Source organism: Gobio gobio (genome assembly GCF_949357685.1).
Source record: "Gobio gobio genome assembly, chromosome: 18".
NCBI classification, from domain to species: Eukaryota; Metazoa; Chordata; class Actinopteri; order Cypriniformes; family Gobionidae; genus Gobio; species Gobio gobio.
Window position 1 is genome coordinate 22,938,842 of NC_137111.1, and position 25,202 is coordinate 22,964,043.

General features: G+C 38.6%; 1 protein-coding gene across 1 annotated transcript in view; it reads left to right on the forward strand.

Moving 5' to 3' along the window:
- Positions 1-25,202, forward strand: part of slx4ip (SLX4 interacting protein) — a 74,180-nt gene that overhangs the window by 999 nt on the left and 47,979 nt on the right. The window contains exons 2-5 of the mRNA XM_079842109.1: positions 209-237; positions 348-386; positions 21,520-21,609; positions 21,937-22,063. Coding sequence (XP_079698235.1) covers positions 360-386; positions 21,520-21,609; positions 21,937-22,063 — 244 coding nt within the window. The 5' untranslated portion in view covers positions 209-237; positions 348-359. The remainder of the gene's footprint in view (positions 1-208; positions 238-347; positions 387-21,519; positions 21,610-21,936; positions 22,064-25,202) is intronic.

The following is a 25,202-nucleotide window of genomic DNA, read 5'->3' on the forward strand; positions in this document are numbered from 1 at the left end:
CTAACGTGACAGGGCAAGTTTCAAACCATCGGCGGGAGAGACTAAGTTTCTTTCATTATCGTTATTTTATCGTTGTTTTGACTTATTTTAATTACAAATATTAAATTTATATTGCCAATTATACCTAAGCAATCCGGAATATCATAAGAAAAGTATGTAAGCGCAATTTTACCAACATTCCTGCTTTGTGTTTTGATTTGGACTTCAGCTCCATCCAGTTGCTTCTGTCACAAACACGTGAGTATTTATTCACGGTATGTTCTCAGCAATAAAAACGATTTAGTTTTCTCTAGATGTGGATATTTTGGCTGTGGTTGTTCAGCGCCTTTTCTTTGATTTTTTTGCAGTGTTTCATCGGAATGCAGTCCTCAAAATTTGTGGTCAAGGTATGTAACGTTAAACGCATTTATTTGGCCATTGCTGTAATTCTTTGTGTCAAGGTTACTGTTTTTAGTGTGATTAAATGGGTAGTTAAATGTGGAAGCCCATATCTGCCACATAAGAAAAAATCATGCTTTAGTAAATCAGAATTATGTCAAAATGTCATATTACAACCCATATGTCATAATTATGACCTATATACTATGTATAGACATAGTCAAAACTTTTTATGCCATAACTTCATCATTATATCTTATAATTTTAGGCTTTTTATAATTGCCTTTTTGTAATAATTTCGATTTTTATGTCATATTTTCGACCAATTTATGTCATTATGACTTTTATCTAATCATTTGGAATTATGTCATCAATTCGACTTTATGATGTTCGACCATGTCATATTATGGCTTATGTCATAATTTCAACTTTTATGTCATAACTATACCTTTTATGTAATTTATGACTTCACAATCTCACCGTTTTTTGTCAAAATTATGACTTCGCATTTACTTTCTACTTATGTCATAAAAATTACTTTTTATTGTGGATCTAACGATACCCTCATGTCACAATTCGATACATATCACGATACTGAACTCAAAATGCAATATTATTGCGATACTCCAAGACATATGGTAAAAGATTAACAACAAAAAATATATATTTATATCAAAATACTGTTGATTAAAATGCTAAATTTGGTATTACATTGGGGGTGGAAATGAATAGGCTTGGACTTGGTGAAGGTACCCAATGCACAGGACAATGGTGACACCAGAATAAAAATAATCAAGATTATGAAGCACTATATTATAATTTGACACTATATGATAATTGAACTCCGTTGCATTACTTTCCTGTTAACACTGTGAAGCTGCTTTGAAACAATCGGCATTGTAAAAAGCGCTATATAAATAAAGGTGACTTGACTTGAAGCTGAAATTACAGAATTATTTTAGACGAATATGCTTGCACTCTTTACCTGACTAGATATTTTTTAATTAATATTGGCGACTTTTTACTGGTAAGTAACATAAGACAATTTTGGCATTATCATTATCAGGTCCCACAAATATCCCTCCATTGCATTATTATACATTATATTCAACATTATAGTAGTTTAATGTAACACTAAACTTGATTTTTTTTTTCACAGTCACTTTTTTTCCAACTATACACAATACAGTTTGTCACTATCCACGATACATATTGTTGCATTTTTGTCTTGCGATATATTGTGACACGATATATATTACACCCCTACTTTTTATGTCTTAATTATGATTTACCAAGCAAGTTTTATTTTTCTTATGTGGTGAAAATGAGCTTCTGTTCAATGTAGTAAACCTTGACGGTGTATTATAAGCAGTGTTGCCACAGTTACTTTGAAAAAGTAACTTGGTTACTTTACAGATTACTTGATTTTAAAAGTAACTAAGTTACTTTACAGATTACTTGATTTTAAAAGTAACTAAGTTAGATTACAAGTTACTTTATTAGTTACATTCATCAGTTGCCGACAACACCTCTGCAGCCTCAACATAAAAATGACAAACGTTTTTGCCAACACTAAACATAAAACATGTTACTAAACATAAAACACTAAACATAAAACCCTAAACATGTTAATGAAAAGGTACAAATTACTTTGTGTTCTTATTAAATACATTTATGAAAAACAATTTATATTTAATTTTTAATTTATATTTATATATGAATGTAAATAATTATATGGGCCTACACAAATAATATAAAATTAAAGCTGCGAGCAGCGATGACGGGCCCAAGCCGGTGGCACCGCCACGCCGGTGGCATCAGCTTAACTGTGCACGGCAGGCAATATGCATTTAAACAGGAGAATATTTTAGAATCGCTCGAATATGCCACATTTACCGCAGCAACTGGTGCCACTATCACCACAAGCCACACCCATGATGTAATTTAAATCTAGATTAATTTTAATATCATAGGATAAAATAAATAAAAGTTATATTTTCCTGCTCAAAATTTTGTAAGTCCAGAAGGCCAGTATTTAATTCAAGGTGTTTGTAGTTCTTTTTTACTTATTCACACTAAAGTAGGGATGAAACGGTATGGAAATTTAACATCACGATTATAGTGACCCAAATTATCACGGTTATCAATATTATCACGGTTTTGTTCAAACAAGATGAAAGTGTTCAAAAAGAACAGATGCACACACTTAAAACATTTCAACAAGTTTTATATTTGAAATTAAACAAACAACAAATAACTAAAGCAGCTCTAAGCACTTTTTTAAGCTAGATGCCGTGGGATTTCTTTACTTAATGGCCGTCGTCAATAGCAACGCATAACGCATAAATAATAATAATTTGTCGTAAATATAATCTCTAATATTATCTCTGTAAATATATTCTCAATAAATATTCTCATCAGTGTTCAGCTATGATGCATTTAAATCAAGCATATTTTGTGTTAGAGCCCAAACAGTATCCAAGTGAAATAATGCATATCCATATTTCCATATGATTTGACAGTTTATTTTATTAAATATCAAAATGTGTGCATCATACCTGACACCTAGATGAACACTTTACAGTCAGTTTTATGACTGTCATTCTCTTTAAATGCTAGTGAAGTTTGGTAACGTTATACACGTTTCAATGTTGTATGTAACTTTGCAGACGGTCCCTAACTTCGCCAGCGTTATGCCAGTCATATCAGATGCGCTGTGGTTCTGCTGTGTTTTTTTAAACCATTTTACCTAAATCACCAAAATAATAAATGTTATATTTACCCATGGCCTTCCCTGTTATACAGAAATGTAATAGTTATCAAACCTTCCTTAACTGCATAAATAATAAATGAAATATAGATGAATCATCATTAAAGCTACAATTTTCTCTGTTCCCGTTGTTCTTTGATGAACATTAATGACAGGCATCATCAGTGCTCCTGTCACTTTAAGAACAGCCGTGGATCTCACGCGCTGTCCCGCGCATCTCATTTCCTCACAACTCTTTAAGTTCATTTAAGACGTTATTTAACTAATTTAAGACTCGAATATGAAAATACTCACAATCCTCTGTGTTATTGTTTGGTCAAGAGCAAAAGAGAACTCGATGTGAGCAGGAAACTGACGCGAGTCTATCTATGCGTCGAGTGTGTGTGTGTGTGTGTGTGTGTGTGTGTGTGTGTGTGTGTGTGTGTGTGTGTGTGTCAGTGTCCCTTGATTAGCTGACATGAGACGCATCCACACAGATAGGACACTGACACACACACACACACACACACACACACACACACACACACACACACACACACACACACACACACACACACACACACAGCATACCGCAGCATAGCCATACAGTTTAAGTTCACCTACACTTTATATTAATAAAAAGGTTTACAGTGCAAATACTGTTGTTGCATATACTGTGCATAAAATTTGAAAACATTTGCAAAAAACACCACTGTATCATTAATTTTTTTTTAAACCTTTAAGTAACCATTTTTTAAACATCTATAAACATTACTTTTACATAGATAGACGGACCAGATATTCCTAACACTTTGGGAATACTTAAGGGTTACTAGTTGTTTTGTAAACTGTCTATAAACATTATCTGGATGGTTATTGTAAAGTTGCAACCGATGACTATAATACCTTGTTAAATAGTTTAATAAACAGTACCAGTAAAACGTGGGCAGTACCAGTAAAACATGTAAACAGTACCAGTCAAACATGTGGGTTGTCCTGATACTGTACTTCAAAATGTAACATTTGTAAAAATTGCCACAGAATAAAGTAATTGTTCAAGATCTATTGGTAACTCATAAAAATAATGTCATATTTGCATAAACTGTCACTACCGTATATATCCCGACACTAGCACATTAAGATAAGCTTTGAAAAAAATCATGTTCCTCTGCCTCTTTCTGGTTAAATAATGTTTATAATAATTGTTAATATAGCATGCTATATTAACTATTCCAGGTTATTTATGCATAGCATAAATAATAGTTAGTAGAGCATGCTATGCCACTTTCATCAAAACCTATTACAAAGCTATAGCAATCTCATGTAATTTCGTCTTTTCGAAAAAAAAGTTGCTCTAACTGTTCGTTACAAGCAGCATTTGCCGTCAGGCAGGTAACGATAGCTAACATAAACATATTTTTGCTAGCCTACCTGCTGCAAACTTACACTTTTTTTGTACAAGACAAGTAGAGCTATTTTATCCAGTGTAATTTATCACATACCACTATCTTGTTTTTTCTTATCCTCCTCTTCCTTTCTCTATTTTCTTTTCTGGCTTCCTGAAGCATAAAATTCCGCTTAAAATCCGAAGATTTTGTATTTTGCCGCAGCAGAGATCGCGTGGTTGGCTGACTGCTGTCAGCGACTTCTGAGAGGGGGCCCTTAAGGGGGATCCCGATAACAGTGTCATTGCACTTTACTGCATTGACTATCAATGGGGCGCTCACACAGTTTGTCGTTTCATTTTATTCTTAACCTGTCGCTGTCTTGGGGCCCCAGGCCAGCTCGAGGCCCCAAGCAATTGCTTAGTTTGCCTGCCTTGTCGCGACGGGCCTGCACACACACACACACACACACACACACACACACACACACACACACACACACACACACACACACACACACACACACACACACACACACACACACACACACACACACACACACACACACACACACACACACACACACACACACACACACACACACACACACACACACACACACAAAGAGAGTTTAAAAAATAACACAACACTGCCACCCTTTAGTGAGGGGAGGGCAGACAGAGAATAAATATTCAGAAGAAATATATTAAATAAAATAAATATATTGATCTGAAAAATAGTATGATTATTTTAAAGCTATTTGGTTACATTTTAATAAAACATTGTTTTAGTATGTTTTTAAACACACACACATACACGTTGTAATACCAGTGTAATACCCATGTCATTATACAAATTTGTGTCCTCATAAATCACAAACAAGAGAGAGAGAGAGAGAGAGAGAGAGAGAGAGAGAAACAAGTTTTTTTTTATCCTGCTTCAAAACTAATACAATGCTGCCATCTTGTGTTCATTGAGGGGAGAGCAGCAGACACAGAGAATTTCTGTTCCCCTTTTTTGTCCTTATTTAATCCCTTGCCATGGAAACACCGTTTGAGATATCCAATATCCGTTCACATTTTAGCATCTTCAGTATCTTTGTTTCATGTTGACCGAGTTTGGTGGAGATTGAATAAATCGCCTACAAGGAGAACGTAAAAACTCAGACCCCGATTTAACCAAAAATTTACCTTCAAACCAAAATATCTGACTTCCTGTTGGTCGGAGCTAATGACTGTAAATTAGAAAGTTGTCCGGCTCGATGAGGTCAATATATATACTGAGTTTGGTGATTGTAGATGAAACGAAGCCCTTCACTTTTGTCAAAAGGTGGCGCTAGAGAGCCCCTCATCCCCGCCCGTTTCTGAGGCTTTGCCCATGTGTACTGACTGACATCTCTGATGTGTGTGTTGAGTTTCAAGCAGTTTCAAGCAATTTCAAGCATGCTAAGAGCCTCAGAACAGCCAAAAGATTATTAAACTTTGACACGTTGCCATGGCAACAGTATTTGAAATTTCAGGAATCCATTTCATACGTCTCTATCTGTCATGTTTTCACATTATACTGATGAAGTTTGAAGTAAATGGGGTGAAAATAAGATGGTGATTCAAAGCATTTTTGAAAGTGACACACTTCCTGCTGCCAGTTGGTGGCGCTATAACTTTGACTCACAAAAGTCATATCCATGTGATCGGCCTCTTACAACGAACACACAGCTGAAGTTTCATCCAAATCAGTCAATGTTTGCTGACGTTATAACACACTTCCTGTTTCCCTTTTCTCGCCATAAATTCGTTGCTTCGCCACGGCCAAACCGTTTGAGATATCAAAAATCCGCTCGCAATTTAGCATCCTGGATATGTTCTCCTCATGCTGACCGAGTTTGGCGATGATCGAAACAATGGCCTCGGAGGAGTATATTAAATTCCAGAGCATGGGTTTTCCGAACAACCGATTATAGCTCACTTCCTGTTGGGCTGACGCATAACTATGAGCACGAAAGTTGTTTGGCCCGATGAGGTCTATATGTGTACCGAGTTTCATACATGTACGTGCAAGTGTGTTTGATATATGGACCAAGTTTTCAGACCCCACTTTAGGGGGCGCTGTCGAGCCCCCCTGCCACGCCCGGGTACCAGCTTCAGCCCGGCTCTGATGGCCGCGCATTCCGATGCCTGTGCGAAGTTTCAAGAGTTTTCGAGCATGTTAAGTGCCCCAAAAGTACCCGAGAAGTCGAAAAAAAAAAAAAAAAAAAAAAAAAAAAAAAAACCAAAGAATAATCTGAGGAAGAACAATAGGGCTCTGCGCCCTTTCAGGGCTTGGGCCCTAATTACAAGATTTATATTTTATTGTAAACGTAATGTGCAGCTCTGTAAAGGGACAACAAATATATGATCGATCCGTGAGAACAATATATTTTTTAATAATCTTTAAGTGCACAAAACTATGAAAATATATGAAACGCTTCAAAACAGAGCGGCAACAAAGCGCTTATGCGCATCCCGGGTGCAGAATGATGCGCTTAAAGCAACATGGAATCAGAGTGTGCAGTGCAGCGCGGGTGCACATTGAAAAGTCCACGGCATAAAGAGAAGATGAGCGTTGAGCCCACAAATCCTAGTCTACTGTGTAGCCTATCGGTCCAAACATTCACTGATTATTTGTTTCTTCACAGTTTTTAATTCTTGTGCGTGTGATGCTAATTAATAGTCCTTGTGTTGGCACCCGAGTAGCGAGCACAACATCTTTCAGAAACCGCTAGATAAACTCTGGGAAGATAAATTATTTTATCAACATATCAAGTATTATAACGGGAATATATCATATGGAGTGAGCTTTACCGCTGACTGCTGACTGTAACCGAACGACGCGCAGTTTTGCTGAATGAAGAATGATTGACAGCTACAGCGGAGGAAAGACATTCAGCTATGGAATGGCTTTAGATTACTTTGTAGGCTACTAGCAAATAATAATATACTAATAATGATTGCTGAAGGATAATGTGACAATATATATTTCTGATGATTATTTAATTATCACGACATGCCTAATCTGAAGTGACTGTCTTGAGTTTTGTCGACAGACGGAGCGGCCGCCTCGTAATTCTCTATGCAGGAAAACCCCTGCTGAGACTAAACAAGAAAGCAAAAATAAATATTTTTACTAAGGAAAATGACCAAAAAAAGTAACTCACAGTGACTTGGATAAGTTACTTTAATCTGATTACTGGTTTGGAAATAGTAACGCGTTAGATTACTCGTTACTGGAAAAAGTGGTCAAATTAGAGTAACGCGTTACTAAGTAACGCGTTACTGGCATCACTGATTATAAGAAACCTAAAGAGAAGTATCGAGACTTGAGATCAACTATTACGTTTCAGAGCTGTTGAAAAAAATAAGTTTTATTTATATAGAGCCTTTCCGTAGCTCAAGGTCGCTTTACATTGTATGTTACAATACATTTGCAGCACACTCACATACACATTGCAAACACATAAGGCCGCATATGGCCACATTATCCAAAATACATATTAAATAGATATGTTTTTAGCTGGGTCTTGAAGGTAGACAAAGATGATATATTACGAAGTTTAAGGGATAGTGAATTCCATAATTTAGGAGCATTAACACTAAATTACCGTCCAACTACAGTGGACAACCGAAAATGAGTAATGGACAAAAGACCAAGCTCAGATAATCTGAGCCAAGGACTCCCAAATATGATAAACCATTATGAGGGACCCCCTTCCTAAAATCCATCTATTTTTATGTACGAAAAAACATTTAAACTGTTAGATAAATAGAAAGTGTGACATTATAAATGCAACATATTGTTTCCTCAACTTAAATTGGCTATTGAAGTTGGATGTATAAACCTGAAGAAGAAAATTTTCAATTAAAAATCATTTGTATTTACAACTTTCACAATAAATGTATGCAAGCAGCTTACGTAATGCGTTAAGAAAACTGCCTTACAACCCCATTGAGCGAGATAAAGGGGGACTATGGTGAGAAAAACTCACTAAAGATACAAAGCAAACTTATACAATTCTGGAATGTACGCTCATCTAAATGATTATTTGGAACACCTGTTCAATTTCTCATAAATGCAATTATCTAATCAACCAATCACATGGCAGTTGCTTCAATGCATTTAGGGGTGTGGTCCTGGTCAATACAATCTCTTGAACTCCAGACTGAATGTCAGAATGGGAAAGAAAGGTGATTTAAGCAATTTTGAGCGTGGCATGGTTAGGACTGGGACGGTTACCGCATTACCGCAATACCGCGGTCACGTGACGCCTACCGCGGGTCTGAGATCGGCACCGCCATCACCACAAAAAAACAAAAACAAAACTTTGGCCTGCACGTGTGCACGTTGGGTCTAATTCCATGGATTCATTGATTCTAATGACATGGATTGTTACTAATGAGATGTGTGTCTTATATGGATTCAAGATTTTCTAAACAAAACTTAATCAAAAGATGGAGCAAATCCGACCTTTCGCGAGTTGGGGAGCGCAATGTTCCATTATAACATTCCATTTGTATTGACTATTAGGCCCATATGCGAGAATACCTGTGTATTGTCTTGTAGCCTATAATTTGAATTTCATTTTACTAAAGCATAAAATACAGGCGCATAAGCAGGACCTCAGTTTTTAATTGCACATGCTTAACACAATTCTCTCACATGGTTGCGCAGCCGACAATAGCGGGTAGGTAGATAGAAGTCATGAAAGCAAAAAGAACGCACCGCCCGGGCCATGGGTTTGTGTCAAACGCTGGTGACCGCTTTCTCCCATAGCTGGCAAAAAAACAACGGCTTCAGAAAGAACAAACTGAGCTGGACCTGCCTCAGCACTCCTTAGTACTGGTAAGTTTTAACTCTATTCCAACTCTGTTTGGGAAAGATTGACTACAAATAGCCTAAGCTGGGCATGCGAAATTTCATTCAATATAATCAATAAATAATCTATTGTAGGCAATTAAATATAAGTTGGCTATGTGATTCTGAAATTCCAATTTCATTAAAAGGCTAACAAAAAGATATCCGTCTGGCAGGCTTACAATCACAGTAGTGTGCGACACTAAATTAAATAGCCTTCGTTAAATATTTGAACCACTGAGACAAAAGCGCACACGAGATGTATAAATTAATATAAATATGTAAAAATATGTAATATAAATATAAATAATAAGTAATATACAAGTGTGAGCAGCGACACTTTGTTAAATTAAATAGCCTTCGTTAAATAGCACCACTGAGACAAAAGCGCACACGATATAGGCATATAGGCCTATATATAAATTAATATAAATATGTAATATAAATAACATAAATAATAATTATATATATATATACATACATACATACATACATACATACATACAATCACGGTAGTGTGAGCAATAGTCTTCGTTAAATAGCCTTGAACCACTGAGACAAAAGTGCACACCACACGAGATATGTAAATTAATATAAATATGTAAATGTTATAAAATATAAAAAATAAATATAAATAATATTCATATTATATTATATATAAAAGTAGCATAATATACAATCACGGTAGTGTGAGCAGCTTTGTTAAATTAAATAGCCTTGAGCCTTCATTAACCACTGAGACAAAAGCACACACAAGATGTAAATTGTAAATGTAAATTAATAGCCTGAATTTGTAAAAATATGTAATATAAAAATATAAATAATATATTATATTATATGTGCTGGTGTGTGCGCGAAAGTCGTTAGTTTATTGTTTGATGACGACGACTGTAATCTGAAAGTAAAAATATGGTAAATAAATAAACATGAACAAATAAATATATATATTACTGATCAATACCGATAAATAAAAATGTGTTTGTTTGTCTTTGTTTATGCTGTTCCATCTTCAGATCTTTCAGTCGTGATCTGATCTGCTCTCTCAGCAAAAAATATGAAGGCTGGGATGTAAACCATAGCCTAGTCTATATTTCGTTTTGCCAGCACTTTTTTTTTCAGATATCATTCCATTTCTGTTCTAATTGCTCCTGTCCTAAACGTGAAAAAATAAATGTAAAATAAACATATTCCTTATTATGTTCAATTGCCTGCGCTGGTGTGTGCGTGTGCGGCTGTGCACGAAAGTCGAGCGGGAGCCGTTTAAAGCGGTTTACCGCTGAACCGCAGGAATTTCTTGCTTTTCAACCGCGGTAAGAAAAAATCCATACCGTCCCAGCCCTAGGCATGGTTGTTGGTGCCAGACGGGCCGGTCTGAGTATTTCACAATCTGCTCAGTTACTGGGATTTTCACGCACAACCATTTCTAGGGTTTACAAAGAATGGTGTGAAAAGGGAAAAACATCCAGTATGCGGCAGTCCTGTGGGGGAAAAAACCTTGTTGATGCTAGAGGTCAGAGGAGAATGGGCCGACTGATTCAAGCTGATAGAAGAGCAACTTTGACTGAAATAACCACTCGTTACAACCGAGGTATGCAGCAAAGCATTTGTGAAGCCACAACACGCACAACCTTGAGGCGGATGGGCTACAACAGCAGAAGACCCCACCGGGTACCACTCATCTCCACTACAAATAGGAAAAAGAGGCTACAATTTGCACAAGCTCACCAAAATTGGACAGTTGAAGACTGGAAAAATGTTGCCTGGTCTGATGAGTCTTGATTTCTGTTGAGACATTCAGATGGTAGAGTCAGAATTTGGCGTAAACAGAATGAGAACATGGATCCATCATGCCTTGTTACCACTGTGCAGGCTGGTGGTGGTGTTGTAATGGTGTGGGGGATGTTTTCTTGGCACACTTTAGGCCCCTTAGTGCCATTTGGGCATCGTTTAAATGCCACGGCCTACCTGAGCATTGTTTCTGACCATGTCCACCCCTTTATGACCACCATGTACCCATCCTCTGATGGCTACTTCCAGCAGGATAATGCACCATATCACAAAGCTCGAATCATTTCAAATTGGTTTCTTGAACATTACAATGAGTTCACTGTACTAAAATGGCCCCCACAGTCACCAGATCTCAACCCAATAGAGCATCTTTGGGATGTGGTGAAACGGGAGCTTCGTGTCCTGGAGGTGCATCCCACAAATCTCCATCAACTGCAAGATGCTATCCTATCAATACGGGCCAACATTTCTAAAGAATGCTTTCAGCACCTTGTTGAATCAATGCCACGTAGAATTAAGGCAGTTCTGAAGGCGAAAGGGGGTCAAACACAGTATTCCTAATAATCCTTTAGGTGAGTGTATACTGCAAGAAAGGAGAGAAACATTTAGAAATGAAACCGTTAGAATATTCGGTAGACTTTATCCATTTTTGCTTTGTCTTTTTATTCTCTGAAATTTTCTGGGGACCCCTTTGAACCTTCTGGAGGACCCCTGGGGGTCCCCGCACCCCAGTTTGAAAACCCCTGATCTAAGGGACCAGGTAGGGCAGTAGGAGTAGAGTCGATCAGACAGATATGGAGGTGCAAGACCGTTTAAAGCCTAATATCTTAAAGTGAGTACGTGATGCCACGGGAAGCCAGTGAAGATCATGCAGTAGAGGAGTAATGTGAGCAGAACATCTGGTGGAGGAACCAAAAAAAAAATCGAACTGTACTTTACTTTCTAAACACTAGAGGGGGTAGTCGTCTCAGCAAACGAGTGCTATCAACATGCAGCTGTCTGAATGTATTCATTATGTAGTTTACAGAACATAGCTCCCACTTTTCCCATGTTCTCTGTGTGTGCTCATTATGTGTTCGGCTTGCATTTAATTACAAACCATGCAAAAAAAAAAATCTGATTTTTGTCATAGCATTACGCTGTATTTTCTATACCGCCAGTCACTTTCTTTTACGTTACATCCTAGTTTGATGTTTTTATAATCTATCCAGCTGAATGTCTCCTCAGGCTGTGTTTCTCGGCAGCACAGATCATGCTGGACCGGCCCTGTCTAGTGTCTATTCATCCTCAGGCCAGATGAATGTCAATGAATGTCAGGGCTAATGCATGTCAGATGTTTCTATTAAGTGCTATAAAAGCCCTGGATCTCTTTCTTTGTTGATGTTTCATATAGTAAAGGCTTTAACTCTAGTTCCTGGACGCTGCTGTGGATCACACACATCCGTGTTTAGTGCCAGACTTTGGCTGCATATTTCTCTCTTTCTGTCTTTCTCACTCATCATCTCTCCCGTCTCTCTGTTTTTCATTGTGGGAGAGCACCACTCACCAACTTCACCCTCCCAGTCTGCACATAATGATACTGTTATATATGTTGCTCTCCCTGAGAAAGGAACTGTCATGCCCAACACTGTGACCACAGGGAGACATTTAAAACGGGGAGGCAAACAATACCATCAGCTGGCCCAGTTCTCAGCTAAACTCTTGTAGGGGAGCATAAGACCTGTGTCAAGATATTAAAATACTTTTATTCTTTTCTATCCCAGCTGAAAGGGATAGTTTATCAAAAAAAATTAAAACTATATTTTGTCTCGAAATTGAGAAACCAAAAAAACAACAAAAAAATTAATACAGGTTTGGAACTGCATGAGGGTGAGTAAATGACGACAAAATGTAATTCTTGGGTGAACTATCCCATTAAAGTCCCCATGTAGTCAATAATTGTATCCCTTAAAACTCATCTTTGTTCGCGAAAATGACATATTTAAATGTTTTTTCCGGTCAAAAAATGTACTCCAACTACACCTTTGCTTTATTTAGCATATGCAGAACCATGAATATGCAAATGAGCCCTGCCTCACTCATACAGGCTTGTGTACAAGTCAATGTATTAGAATGGTGTGTTTTATATCTACAATGTCGGACACATAATGGTAGTTATAATTGTTAGGCTTTGGCTTGATTACTTTATCAAACAGCTAATACTGTGTTGCTAATGTTACACAAACCATGTTCCTGTTCACCATCTCAGTGAGCATCCTAACAAACGCTTTGAACATCATAGAATGTCAGTTGAGAGAGGCATATAGTTCATCATAACATCGTAATATACATCATATACATAATTTACCCGCTATATTGTTAAATGTACCCTTTTTTCATATCAACAGAAAAATATACCAGGGTAACCTGGCTTCTCTTGAGATTCCCCTACTACGCAGCATAGTCAAGTTAACTTTATTTATATAGTGCTTTTAACAATGCAGATTGTTTCAAAGCAGCTTTACAGTGTTAAACAGGAAAATAATGCAGCATAATTTTATTCAGCCGTCTAGCCATTCTGGAGAAAACGGTAATATCATCAGTTCATTTCAATTATCATACAGTGACAGTGTGGGCTTTAGATCAGTAATTTAGTTTATATGGTTAATTTAGTTTAATAATTAGATTTATTTCTATATTTAGTTGAAAAATTTCAGTGTCCCCAACTGAGCACGCCAAGCCAGAGGCAACAGTGGCAAGGAAACGAAAACCCCATCAGGTGACCTAATGGAGAAAAATAATCCTTGGGAGAAACCAGGCTCAGTCGGGGTGCCAGTTCTCCTCTGGCCAATTAACAAACAGCGTATGATTATTATTCTGGAAACTTTACAGATCAGAGGTCATTATAGATCGGAATATTCGAAGGATCAGAGGCAACACGCCGGAGACGGGTTTATTGAGGATGCCGTGTCGACGATGCAATTTAAGGGGAGTCTAATTGACACGGTCTCTGCAGACACTTCAGGGTCCTGCGTTGGTCATGTCTGGGCGCAGGTCCACCATCTGATCTGGATACGGCCCGGATCCGGCTGACTGCAGTAAACCTCGGGATAAAACAGAGAGACTATCATTAGCGTAGATGCCGTTCTTCTGATGATGTAACGAGTACATCAGGTGTTATGGGAAGTGTTCCCGGTTCCGGCTGACCTATTTAATGCAGCCTAACAATCATTTAATTGAAAAAGTGTTTTATGTGTATGCCTATATATATATATATATATATATATATATATATATATATATATATATATATATATATATATATATATATATATATATATATATATATATATATATATATATATATATATATATATATATATATATATATATATATATATATTAATTCTACTTAACCTGTTAGTGATGTCTTGATTATTTAATGCTATGTTTAGATAAATCTGTCATGAAAATGACAGTCACTAAGATGATATTTCAACAACGAATTGGAGAAAAAACATAATTTTATAATTAGATTTAGGAGTTATTGCAAAAACTGCCTTATATGAAGTTTACATGTTTGCACACAATGTATTATTTGATTGTTGATTATCCTATATCTAAACATGAATATCAGCTGAATGGCTCATATTTTTGGCTCTGTTGTTAACTTTTAATATTATAGTAATAATGTGCAAGTAGCAAGTATTAGGACTCCCTTTGTAGTTTACAGCATTATCTTTAAAGGGTTAGTTCACCCAAAAATGAAAATTCTGTCATTAATTTCTTACCCTCATGTCGTTCGACACCTGAAGACCTCCGTTCGTCTTCGGAACACAAATGAAGATATTTTAGTTGAAATCTGATGGCTCTGAAAGGCCTCCATTGGCACAATGGCACGATACACTCTCAAGACCCATAAAAGGTACTAAAGACGTCGTTACAAAGTCCATCTCACTACAGTGGTTCTAAAATAACTTTATGAATCGGCGAGAATAGTTTTTGTGCCTAAAAAAACCCCCTAAATAACGACCTATATAGTGATGAAGATTTCAAAACACGGCCTCATGAAGCTTCGAAGCGTTATGAATCAGTGAGTCGAATCATGATTCGGATCGCGTGTCAAACCGCCAAACTGCTGAAATTTGGCGATCCAAACTGCTCATTCGACTCGCTGATTCATAACGCTTCGAAGCTTCATGAGGCCGTGTTTTGAAAAAATACTCAGTCAGCAATGGTGTTGACTTGCATGGTTTATCTTAAAGCATATTAAAATCCCCACATATATTTAAACATTAAACATTTTCACCACAGGGGGTCTTTAAGAAAACTATAAATACAAAATGTACTGGTAATTTTCTGGTAGGACATTACCTGGGAAATATCAATATGGAAAATTCCTTCATATTACCGCTGTAATGTGTGCCCTATTTTCACAGACTTCTCGGCGTATAAGCCATTCGTAGATTGATTGTTTGAACATCCCGACCAGCCTGACACAGCAGCATTAAGTTGGATGTCATGTTTCCACTGTGCAGTGCAGTTCATGTAGGTGATGAGATACTCCCACGTAAGTTGACTCATACTTCAAGTCGAGGCCCTGACTTTATCCTCAACGCCTCAGAAGACACTGAATATTTACATAAGACCTGCCACACCACTCTGCTGTTATACCCATCTGGTGCAGGAGATGATGGGAGCGTGATTCTTTGTTTTTGAGTATGAACATTAAGTGCTGGGTAGTATGACAGATGTCTTGGCTCTGGTTTATGTGCTAGGTCGACTTCCCTGGTAGATACGGACCACACACTTGGACCTCCAAGCGTCCTGTTACTGTCATCGAATCAAGGAAATATGTTGTCATTTCTGAAACCCGGAGGGAAAAATGGGATGGATGCAGCTTAACAGTCATGTGAGGATGTAATAGGATTCTAATCATGTCTTTTTAGAAAATAAATATTTCAGTTTTTTCATTACTGCAGGTGTTTCGATTCACCAGCTTAATGTTGGTAGTTTAAGGGCATTTATGATAAAAAAACCCCCACAGTGTAATTAAGCGGAGGAATGTTTTTTTTTTTCGTTTCTCCCGATACTTCCTTTTTACTAGAATTCTTGGGATCTTTCTGTTATTGTTTGATTGTTTGTAGAGCTTTGCCTGGTGATATTCCTGCCTGTTCTTGCTGTTGGAATTTTGCTTCTGGGTTGTGTCTTTGCTTATGAAAAAACAGAACTCCATTCAGGTGTGCTAACATCCAGAGATTAACTCACAGAGGACCTCAGAGTTCCTAGAAATAAAGGCCAGCTTAGTCATAATCGCACTGATTTATTAGTGGTTGGTTTGTGTTAAGGTTTTCAAATCCGCTGACCCTAAGCAGGGGCTCCAGACTAAAAAAATGATTAGGGACTTTTGGCACCTATAATAAAAATACAGGATTGCAGAAAATATATCATGATTCTGTGAGCAAAAATAGTAAATGGTTTAACATCGCATTATATGTAATTTACCTAAAATATACTGCAAACTGTATGTTTGCAAGTAAAGACTATGAATTACCATATAATTTACAGTGGAAAATTGTGAAAAGACATGAAAATGTGCGTTTATATAAATGATTTAGTTTTTTCTTATTTTTGTTATCAGTCATGTCCATTACTGTGTTTTGTGTTACATTTCTTTTGTTATTTTGTTAATATTTATTGTACTACTTTAGTGTAATGTGTGTTACGCTGATGATGTTTTAACAGGATTGTTTTCGACTTGTAGATTTTAAATAATATAGTCACCTTTTGACCATTTTAGTCGCAGTCTGGAGCCCTGCTATATTTAAAAACGTTGGCAAATAACTCCTCCCACATTAGATTTGAAATGCTGCGGATTTGAGTGACGTCTTGAATCGTTTGTCTAGTTGAACAGAGGTGTGCTGTTATGTCAAATGCCATAGACGTTCATTGAAGGAGGGACCTGAACCATATCTATAGATCAAAATATCTTCAGGAGCTGGGGGTGGGCAATTTGTTTACTTGAGCCAGTAAGAAACCACCACAGAACACCTAGCAACCGCATAGCAACCCCTAGCAGCCACCCGGATCACACATCAGTGCGCTGCGTTTTGCATGCAAAAATCTAGTTTCAAAAATCTAGTTAAACTTGTTTGTGCCTCATGCTCTCTTGCTGACAACGCTAATGTTGACCCTCTTGAAGGAACGCCAGGTGACTCACGGCATACAAAATCAGCAAGTCAAGACCAAAGATTTCAACTTTTAACAGGCAACACCCATAGATCTAAAGAGTTCCCTTAGGCTCCGGAGACTGTTCGTCGACCTGCGACACTCTTACAAAGACAAAGACGAAGCTAGACAGAGGGGGGAGTTTTATTGAGTGAGACTGCTTCTGCTGCCCTCTGTCTCTCATTCTCTCTTTCTCTCTCCCAGCATAAACATCTGTGGCTGGTTAATGTTAGCCCTGGAGCTAAGTGCAGAGAAAGGGGGTCTGGTTCTCACAGCAGCGATAGCAGTGGTAAAAGGGCAGGGATGTGTGGTGGCGAACAGGCTACTGCTGCACAAACGCTTCTGGGCCGACTGCCCGACACTAATCAGAGAGTGAGGGCAGGAGAAATCTCAGTTAGGGAGGGTGAAACTGATAAGAGAAGGTAACAAGGGAGCATCTTGGGAACTGCAAGTGATGCAGAGCAGAGCCAGGAGTCCAAAAAGCCGAAAGCGACCCGGGTTTGCCTCATGTGTTTTCTTAGCGATTGGGAGTAGAAAATAGCCCAGCTTAGCCATGGACTTCGGTCAGAACGGAGGGGACTGATTTGGTACTGTTCTGTTTTATTGTTTGTTTGGTTTCAGGGCCTTTGTTGTGTGTTTTTGGCAGGTCATGCTGATCTGATAAAGAGTGAAAGGTAAGAACGAGTTTAATCAGGAGGTTATTGACCTACAGAAAGCCTCGGTGTATTCAACAAGGATCAACAAACAAAAGGATGTTGTAGAAAAAGAAAAGAAGCTGGTCTTTGCCTCAAGCCCTATATACAATAATATAGTGAAAGCTAAAAAAAAAACCTTGTATGATTCATATCTGCAAAGGACTTCCCGAAGACAGTATCATTCTTTCTCTAAAATGTGACAGAGCTGTCAAGACTTTCATTGCACAGCAGTGAAGGATTTGTTAAAACCATTGCAGGTGTTTAACATAAGCAGACTAATAAATCACACATGGATAAAAAAATAAACCAGCACACAAAAAAGTTACTCAGCAAACAAAAGAAACTCTGCAAACAAACCTAGATTACATTTTAGAGAAATTTCATGTATCTGCCAAGGGATTGTTTAACAGAGGTTGTGTAGCGGGCTACCGGCTTAGGTCAGAGATCACCTCTCGAGTTCAGCTGTTTTCTGGCAGGTTTTTTTTCCCCTGAAAGGCTTTTCTGTAAAGACATTCAACAAAACCGTTGCAAAAGTAACTGTTGCAAAATGTTTTAATATTATTCTCTGCAAATACAGCCAAGGATTTTCTTGTTTACTGGCATAATAAAAGACTTTGGATGGCTGTAGTAGTTGTTATTGGATGAGACGTTAAACCGAGGTCCTGACTCTCTGTGGTCATTAAAAATCCCAGGATGTCCTTCGGAAAAAGAGTAGGCCTGGCCAAATTTGCCCATTGGCCTCTGTCCATCATGGTCCATCCTAATCATCCCCATATACTGATTGTCTCCTCTCCACCAATCAACTGGTGTGTGGTGGGCGTTCTGGTACAATATGGCTGCCGTCGCATCATCCAGGTGAATGCTGCACATAGGTGGTGGTTGAGGAGATTCCCCCCTTCTATACGTAAAAGCGCTTTGAGTACTCAGAAAAGCGCTATATAAATGTAACAAATTATCATTATTTATTTATTTATTTATTATTATTATTGTGAAGTTTTGCCTTATAACTATTTTTAGATTTCTCACAAAACAAATATGAATCCAAATCTGTAGATTTCTTTTATTGTAGCTTGGTAATGCAACAGTTTAACTTGCTTTTATTCATGCAAAATGTGTCAAAACTCCCAATTGTGTCTATCTGACTCCAGATAGCTTCCATTCAATCAAACGGGTGTCTTCCCACTGCCCCCTCTAAAGGGATAGTTCATCCATAAATGAAAATCCTGTCATCATTTACATCTGTTTCTTTCAACTGTTTTTTTCCCATGCAGTGAAAGTCAATTAGGAGCAAAATATATCGTTTGGTGCTCCATAGAAGGATGCAATGCATGCAGATTTAAAACAACAATTATGACATGATTTTGAGTTTTGGGAGAACTATCTCATTAATACCAATGGCACTAATCCTTTCCCGAACGAACCTCATAATTTTTTCCAATCACTGTATGTCAAATTGACTCAACTGCACATTTAAAGAAAGACCCCCATATTAGGCAAATCCATTTTACTGTTTCTCTCTGTGCCATAGTCACACAGGGCTTTGAAAAGCCAAGCGAGCATGCCTCTCAAACACTGGGAACATTCCTACAGTCGTCTGTAATGGCATATTTCGGATTTCAAAAAGAAAGTGGAGAAAAACAGAACAGCATGCGATTAGTGTGGCGTTTCCAGATGCAGTGTAAAAAGACATATTATGGGATCATCGAAGCCAAGGTCCTTTTCACTGCCTGATTGACAGTTCCTGTCCATCCCCTCCGATGCTTTCCCACGCCACGGTAATTGTGAAAGGCAGTCAGCCGAAACCACTGGTCAGTTGCAGAATGGGCACAGCACAAAGACGTGAGGAGAAAGCCGCCCAGTGTTTTCTAAAAGATCTGCTGTCCTCCACATACACACATACATAAGGATGCCTCTGTTTCTTCTTTTAGCTCTTGTCTCCGCTTGCCCACAAAGGATTAACTCTTTCTTGGCTTCAAACATCGCATCGGATAAGATTTATCACGGATATTGGAATGAATGTATCTGTAAGGATCTCATTGAAATGAAAACAACCTTGACACAGATCCTAACAGAGTTGTCTCATATGTCACCACCTAAATATAGCCGCTTATCTTTAAAAATACACACTTCCATATTCTGACACAAGGGGGCAGCCTGTCCTTCAAGTTCAACACAGCCGCCATCAAACTAACCCTAATGTAAACAAAGCAGCAATTAGAGGAAAATATGCTTTCATGTCAAAAACAAAGCTATTTGGCACCACGATTTGGCTTGTCTGTGTGCTAATAATGTGCCGTAATCCTGCTTGACTGGAGATGAATTCGGAGGTTAGAAGCCAAACGAGAATGCTGGAGACGCTTTATTTACTCAGTCGCTGTAGATTCCTCCGGTATGGGGAGGCATAAATCATTGCTTATGTGACGAGTGAGAAAGAGACAGAGATGTAAAGAGAGAGAGAAAACGAGTGTAGCCAGAGAGCGGTGCTGAACAATGGGCTTTACCCAACACACCCTTCTAATTCGCTTTCTCACGTCATCCTTTCCCAGCTGGCCTCGGAGAAACACGGACCCAGAGCATTACCGCCTGGCCTGAGCCACTTTAGCTCCTCTCCAGAGCCCACTAAAACACACTCGCTCATTCGTGTTCTATCAGGATTTTATCAGGCACTCTGGAAGTGCTCTAGAATGTGTCCTGGACTGTGTCTTGAAAAGGGGAATTTCTTCCTGTCTGCTCCCCTCTGATGTCATCAGCTCGTTCCCCCCACAGTCTATCAAGCTTGCGTCCCCGCGGCATCAATGTGGCCACATCTAGCTTTGAGCTCAGGTGTTGACATGCTTCAGCGCCGGCTCCTCTCCATCCTCTTGCGGGTGGTCCATTTGAGTGGACCGGAGCACAGTGACAGGCTCGCTCTTGCGCTCATGTGTAAAACATAATCAGGCCAGTGTGGAGTGGAGATGTAACAAGTGCTTAAACGGCCGCGACGGCTCTGGCTCTCCTACTTCGCCGTGACTTATTGTCCCTGACGTGCTGACGCAGCGCTCCAAGAATTCCACTCTTCGGATGAAGTTCTGCAGCCTCCCTGAATCTGGCCCTCTTCTCGTCACATTTCCATAAACGAACAGGTTAGCGAGGTCATCCTTTAGCCAAGCCTGCAAATCCTTTGCTGTGTCAGTCCTCCATACGTCTTTGGTTTTAACACCATCGTCTCTGAGATCAAGTGTATCTGGTTACTGACATGATGCTAATGAGGTGCGTTTACAAAGCTTGTAAAACTGGTGGGCAGAGAGGGGGAAGCAGATGCACAAAGACAACAGGAAGAGGATGGTGTGACTTGCCTTCAGCTATGGATTTGAAGGTGTCATTTAATCAGCTCAGTGATAACTTCTTTTTGTTGTATTTGTATCCATCTTTTTCTCTTTCTCTCTCAAAGTGTGGGAATTTCGCTGTGCTGGTGGATCTTCACATACTGCCCTTAGGCGGCCAAGACGATGCCAGCTGGTTCTCTCCAGAGCACAGAAAGGTACGGGAATTAGGGTGTGTTTCTGTTTGTTTGTTTATGTCCTCTTACACTTCAATTGGCTGATACTGCAGAAATCTGGAATTTGGATCTACTCTTGGGGATCCCCCCATCCTCCTCCTGCCTTTTATAAGATATATATTTTCATTGGCCCAAACAGCCGAAAGGCTTTGAATGATTTTCCCTCCCAGGTTTAACGCTACATGCAGCACTTCTAGTTAAATTTGAGCTCCATATAAAAGTTTTAAGACGAATGTCACCTTGGGAGGTTTGTCTTTGTTTTCAAGATTGCAAATATGGACACAAACTCTTAATAGTTTGTATTCACAGGAAGTGGGCTCTCTGATAAGAGATGCATTGGAGCAGAGGGTGAAGCAGTTTCAAGAGGCCAGATACCAGAAGATCCAGCCCAAAACGAGGAAAGATTTCACCCAGACTGCCCGGCTCTGTCTTGAAGGTACGACATACATGCACTCTGTTCCAAAACATCCAAAAGCGCATACTGTCTAGTAGGTAGGTACTTTGTGACCATTAAAAAAGTGTTCTATATAGTATGAAAATGGGTAACATAAATGAAATTCGGATGTACTATATCTGCCATGTTTTCACTGTCACGTGACCTATCCTTCTGTCACTGTCACAAAACATCAAGAGTGCAAAACAAACAAAAGAACTCACACACACACACACACACACACACACACACACACACACACACACACACACACACACACACACACACACACACACACACACACACACACACACACACACACACACACACACACAAATGAACGCGTGCCATTCCAAAAGCTCATTGTGTTTGTGTGTGTGTGTGAGTTTTTTTGACTGATTTGCACTCTTGATGTTTTGGAGATTCACCCATTCACTGTTGAGTCCTTTTTTTCAGCATCCTGGCTGATTTGTAGATTGTATGCACAAAAAAACTCTGTATTTTCTTATTTTTGCCAATTTCCCATTAATTTCCTAGGGGGGTCATTTTTGACCCGAAGGTCCTGAGTGTGACTATTTTGTGTTCATGGGTGTTCAAGTACCAATAAAGTCACCAAGTTTCGGACCATTCTGATGAAGCTACGATTTTTACAAAAAAAATTATAAAATGCTTCGGGTCATTTTTGACCCGAAGAACCCCAGAGGGTTAAAGTTACAAAGGTGATTTTGTGAAGAGCAGTGAGAGATTTTCAATTTTTTTGTTGTTTGATTGGGGATAGGGATAGTTCACCCAAAAATTTTTATTCTGTCATTAATTACTCACCCTCATGTCATTCCAAACCCGGAAGACTTTCGTTCATCTTCAGAACACAAATGAAGATATTTTTGATGAAATCCCAGAGCTCTCAGGCCCCTCCATGGACAGCTATTTAATGAACACTTTCATGGTCCAGAAAGGTATTAAAAACATTGTTAAAATAGTCCATGTGACTTCAAACTTCATTTTATAAAGTGATGAGAATACTTTTTGTGCGCAAAAACAAACAAAAATAACGACTTAATTCAACAATTTCTGTCTAGCCTCTGCCAGTCTGCTACACAGTTTCTGTTGTAAATAGTGCAGCGCTCTTGAGATCTACGGTAGCGATGTTCAGGTAAGCACCACGACGCATGCACGGGAGCTCCACTGTATTTACAACGTAAACCGCGTAGGAGACTGGCACAGGCCAGAATGAAATTGTTGAATAAAGTCATTATTTTTGTTTGTTTTTGCACACAAAAAGTATTCTCGTCGCTGCATGCAAACGATAAGCTTTTGTGACCGCTAGGGTTAGGTACCGAACTCAGTACTTTTAAGGGCACCGACCAAATTACGTCGGTACTACAGAGTACCGATTAACATTAAATCAATCGGTACCAAATGTCGGTACCTGAGAACGCATACAACACTTTTATAAATGACTTACAGGTTCTTTACAGTTATTTATGTAAACATCCCAAAAGTATCGAAAAAATGTACCGTTGGGTACCGGTACAGAATTTTGTTCGGTTAAAATGTGAACGGTACCCAACCCTAGTGACCGCGCAGCACAGCAAAGTCAGCGCAACCGCTAAAGACACGATAGTCCAAAATCTCTACTGGTTGACAAATTTCTACCGGTTAATCGTGACTATCGCCCACCCCTATAAGTACTTTTTTTCTACTCTTTTATGAATACAATGAATTTAGACATACTGTTATGTCTAACTATTATTATATAGTACGGAAGTAGGAATATTTGGATGCAGGGCCAGTAAGCTGCATGCATTGGCAGCATTTCACAGGTGAGCTTCTGACATTTAGCCAATCTCATAATGCATTGTGGCATGGGGTGTAAAATCTGCCGAAGATGATGAACGAAGCAAGGTAATTAAAACTAATTCTAATTCGGTTAATAATAGTGACAATGTTGATTCAAATAAACAATGGAATCAGTCTATTTTCATGGTAAGCAGAATATTGTATACCATTTGCTTATTAACATCCTAATTCTATTGAAATCAGTTGCAAGTTTTGTGAGGAACGCTGTTCGAGGTTTCTTTTCAATTTGGATGTCAACTTAGAAGGCATGTAAGTAGTATAAAGCAAGACCGCTCAATGTCTGATATTTAATTGCTTTATTTAGTTACACCATTGGCATGTGATCAGAAGTTTGTGACGTACAGACCCATTACCTATGTTCATTAATCTCTACTGATGTTTAACTATATTGATTTATGTCTACATTTTGTACCCATTTGAACCACAAATACCACTGTGATCTTCCAATACTATTACGAATGTACCTGTCAAGATATGTTGCTCCTGAATATTTGACAATTTGCTATAGGCTTTTGAAAGATATAATTACCCGTGATCGAGCTGCAAGTAAAAACCTGTGTCTCTCACTTACACCTACTTTAGAAACAATCTCTACTTCATAAACATGAAATATGCCACACTGCTTCACAGCTCGGGGCACTAGGGCTGTCCCACAGCAGGAAGGGAAAGGTTTCAAAACAAAGTGGAGAAATTGAGGCCATCTTTAAATGTATACAAAAGAAGCAAGCTGTTTCAAACCATTGAAACTAAGTACAAACTAACTTTGTTTTAGCCAGAATTAGTTTAAAATGACATCACGCCCATCCATTCTTCGATATCGCTTGATGTGTAACAGGGCCTTAAGGGAGGTGGTTCTTTCTACACAGGTAGCACTTAAAGACTGTAAAAGGCTGACTCACTGCATGGGCCAAGTCCCGCTGAGAGAGGTAGATTACAGGGCAGTTAAGCTCATAAAAAGAAATTTCTCCGCTTTAGATGTTGCTGCCCCTCTCACGGCACGTCAAGGCATGGCTGCACCGCTACAGAGGTGCTCATCTTTCTCTGTTCTTGTTGATCATTGCTAGTATTACATACAGTTTTGCTTGTTTTACTCTCCAATTGCTGCTGGGAGACAAGACCGACAACGAGATAAAAAAAGAAGCCAGGAGGCGGATTGTTTATAGTCTGGCATTGGCTATTAGAGTTTTTAGGATATTTCAGTAGCTGGTTTCCCAGATAAAGATTGGCTTACCTAAACTTTTACTCATGGCATGGTGTATGTGTCCTGCACCTCTAATAAGAG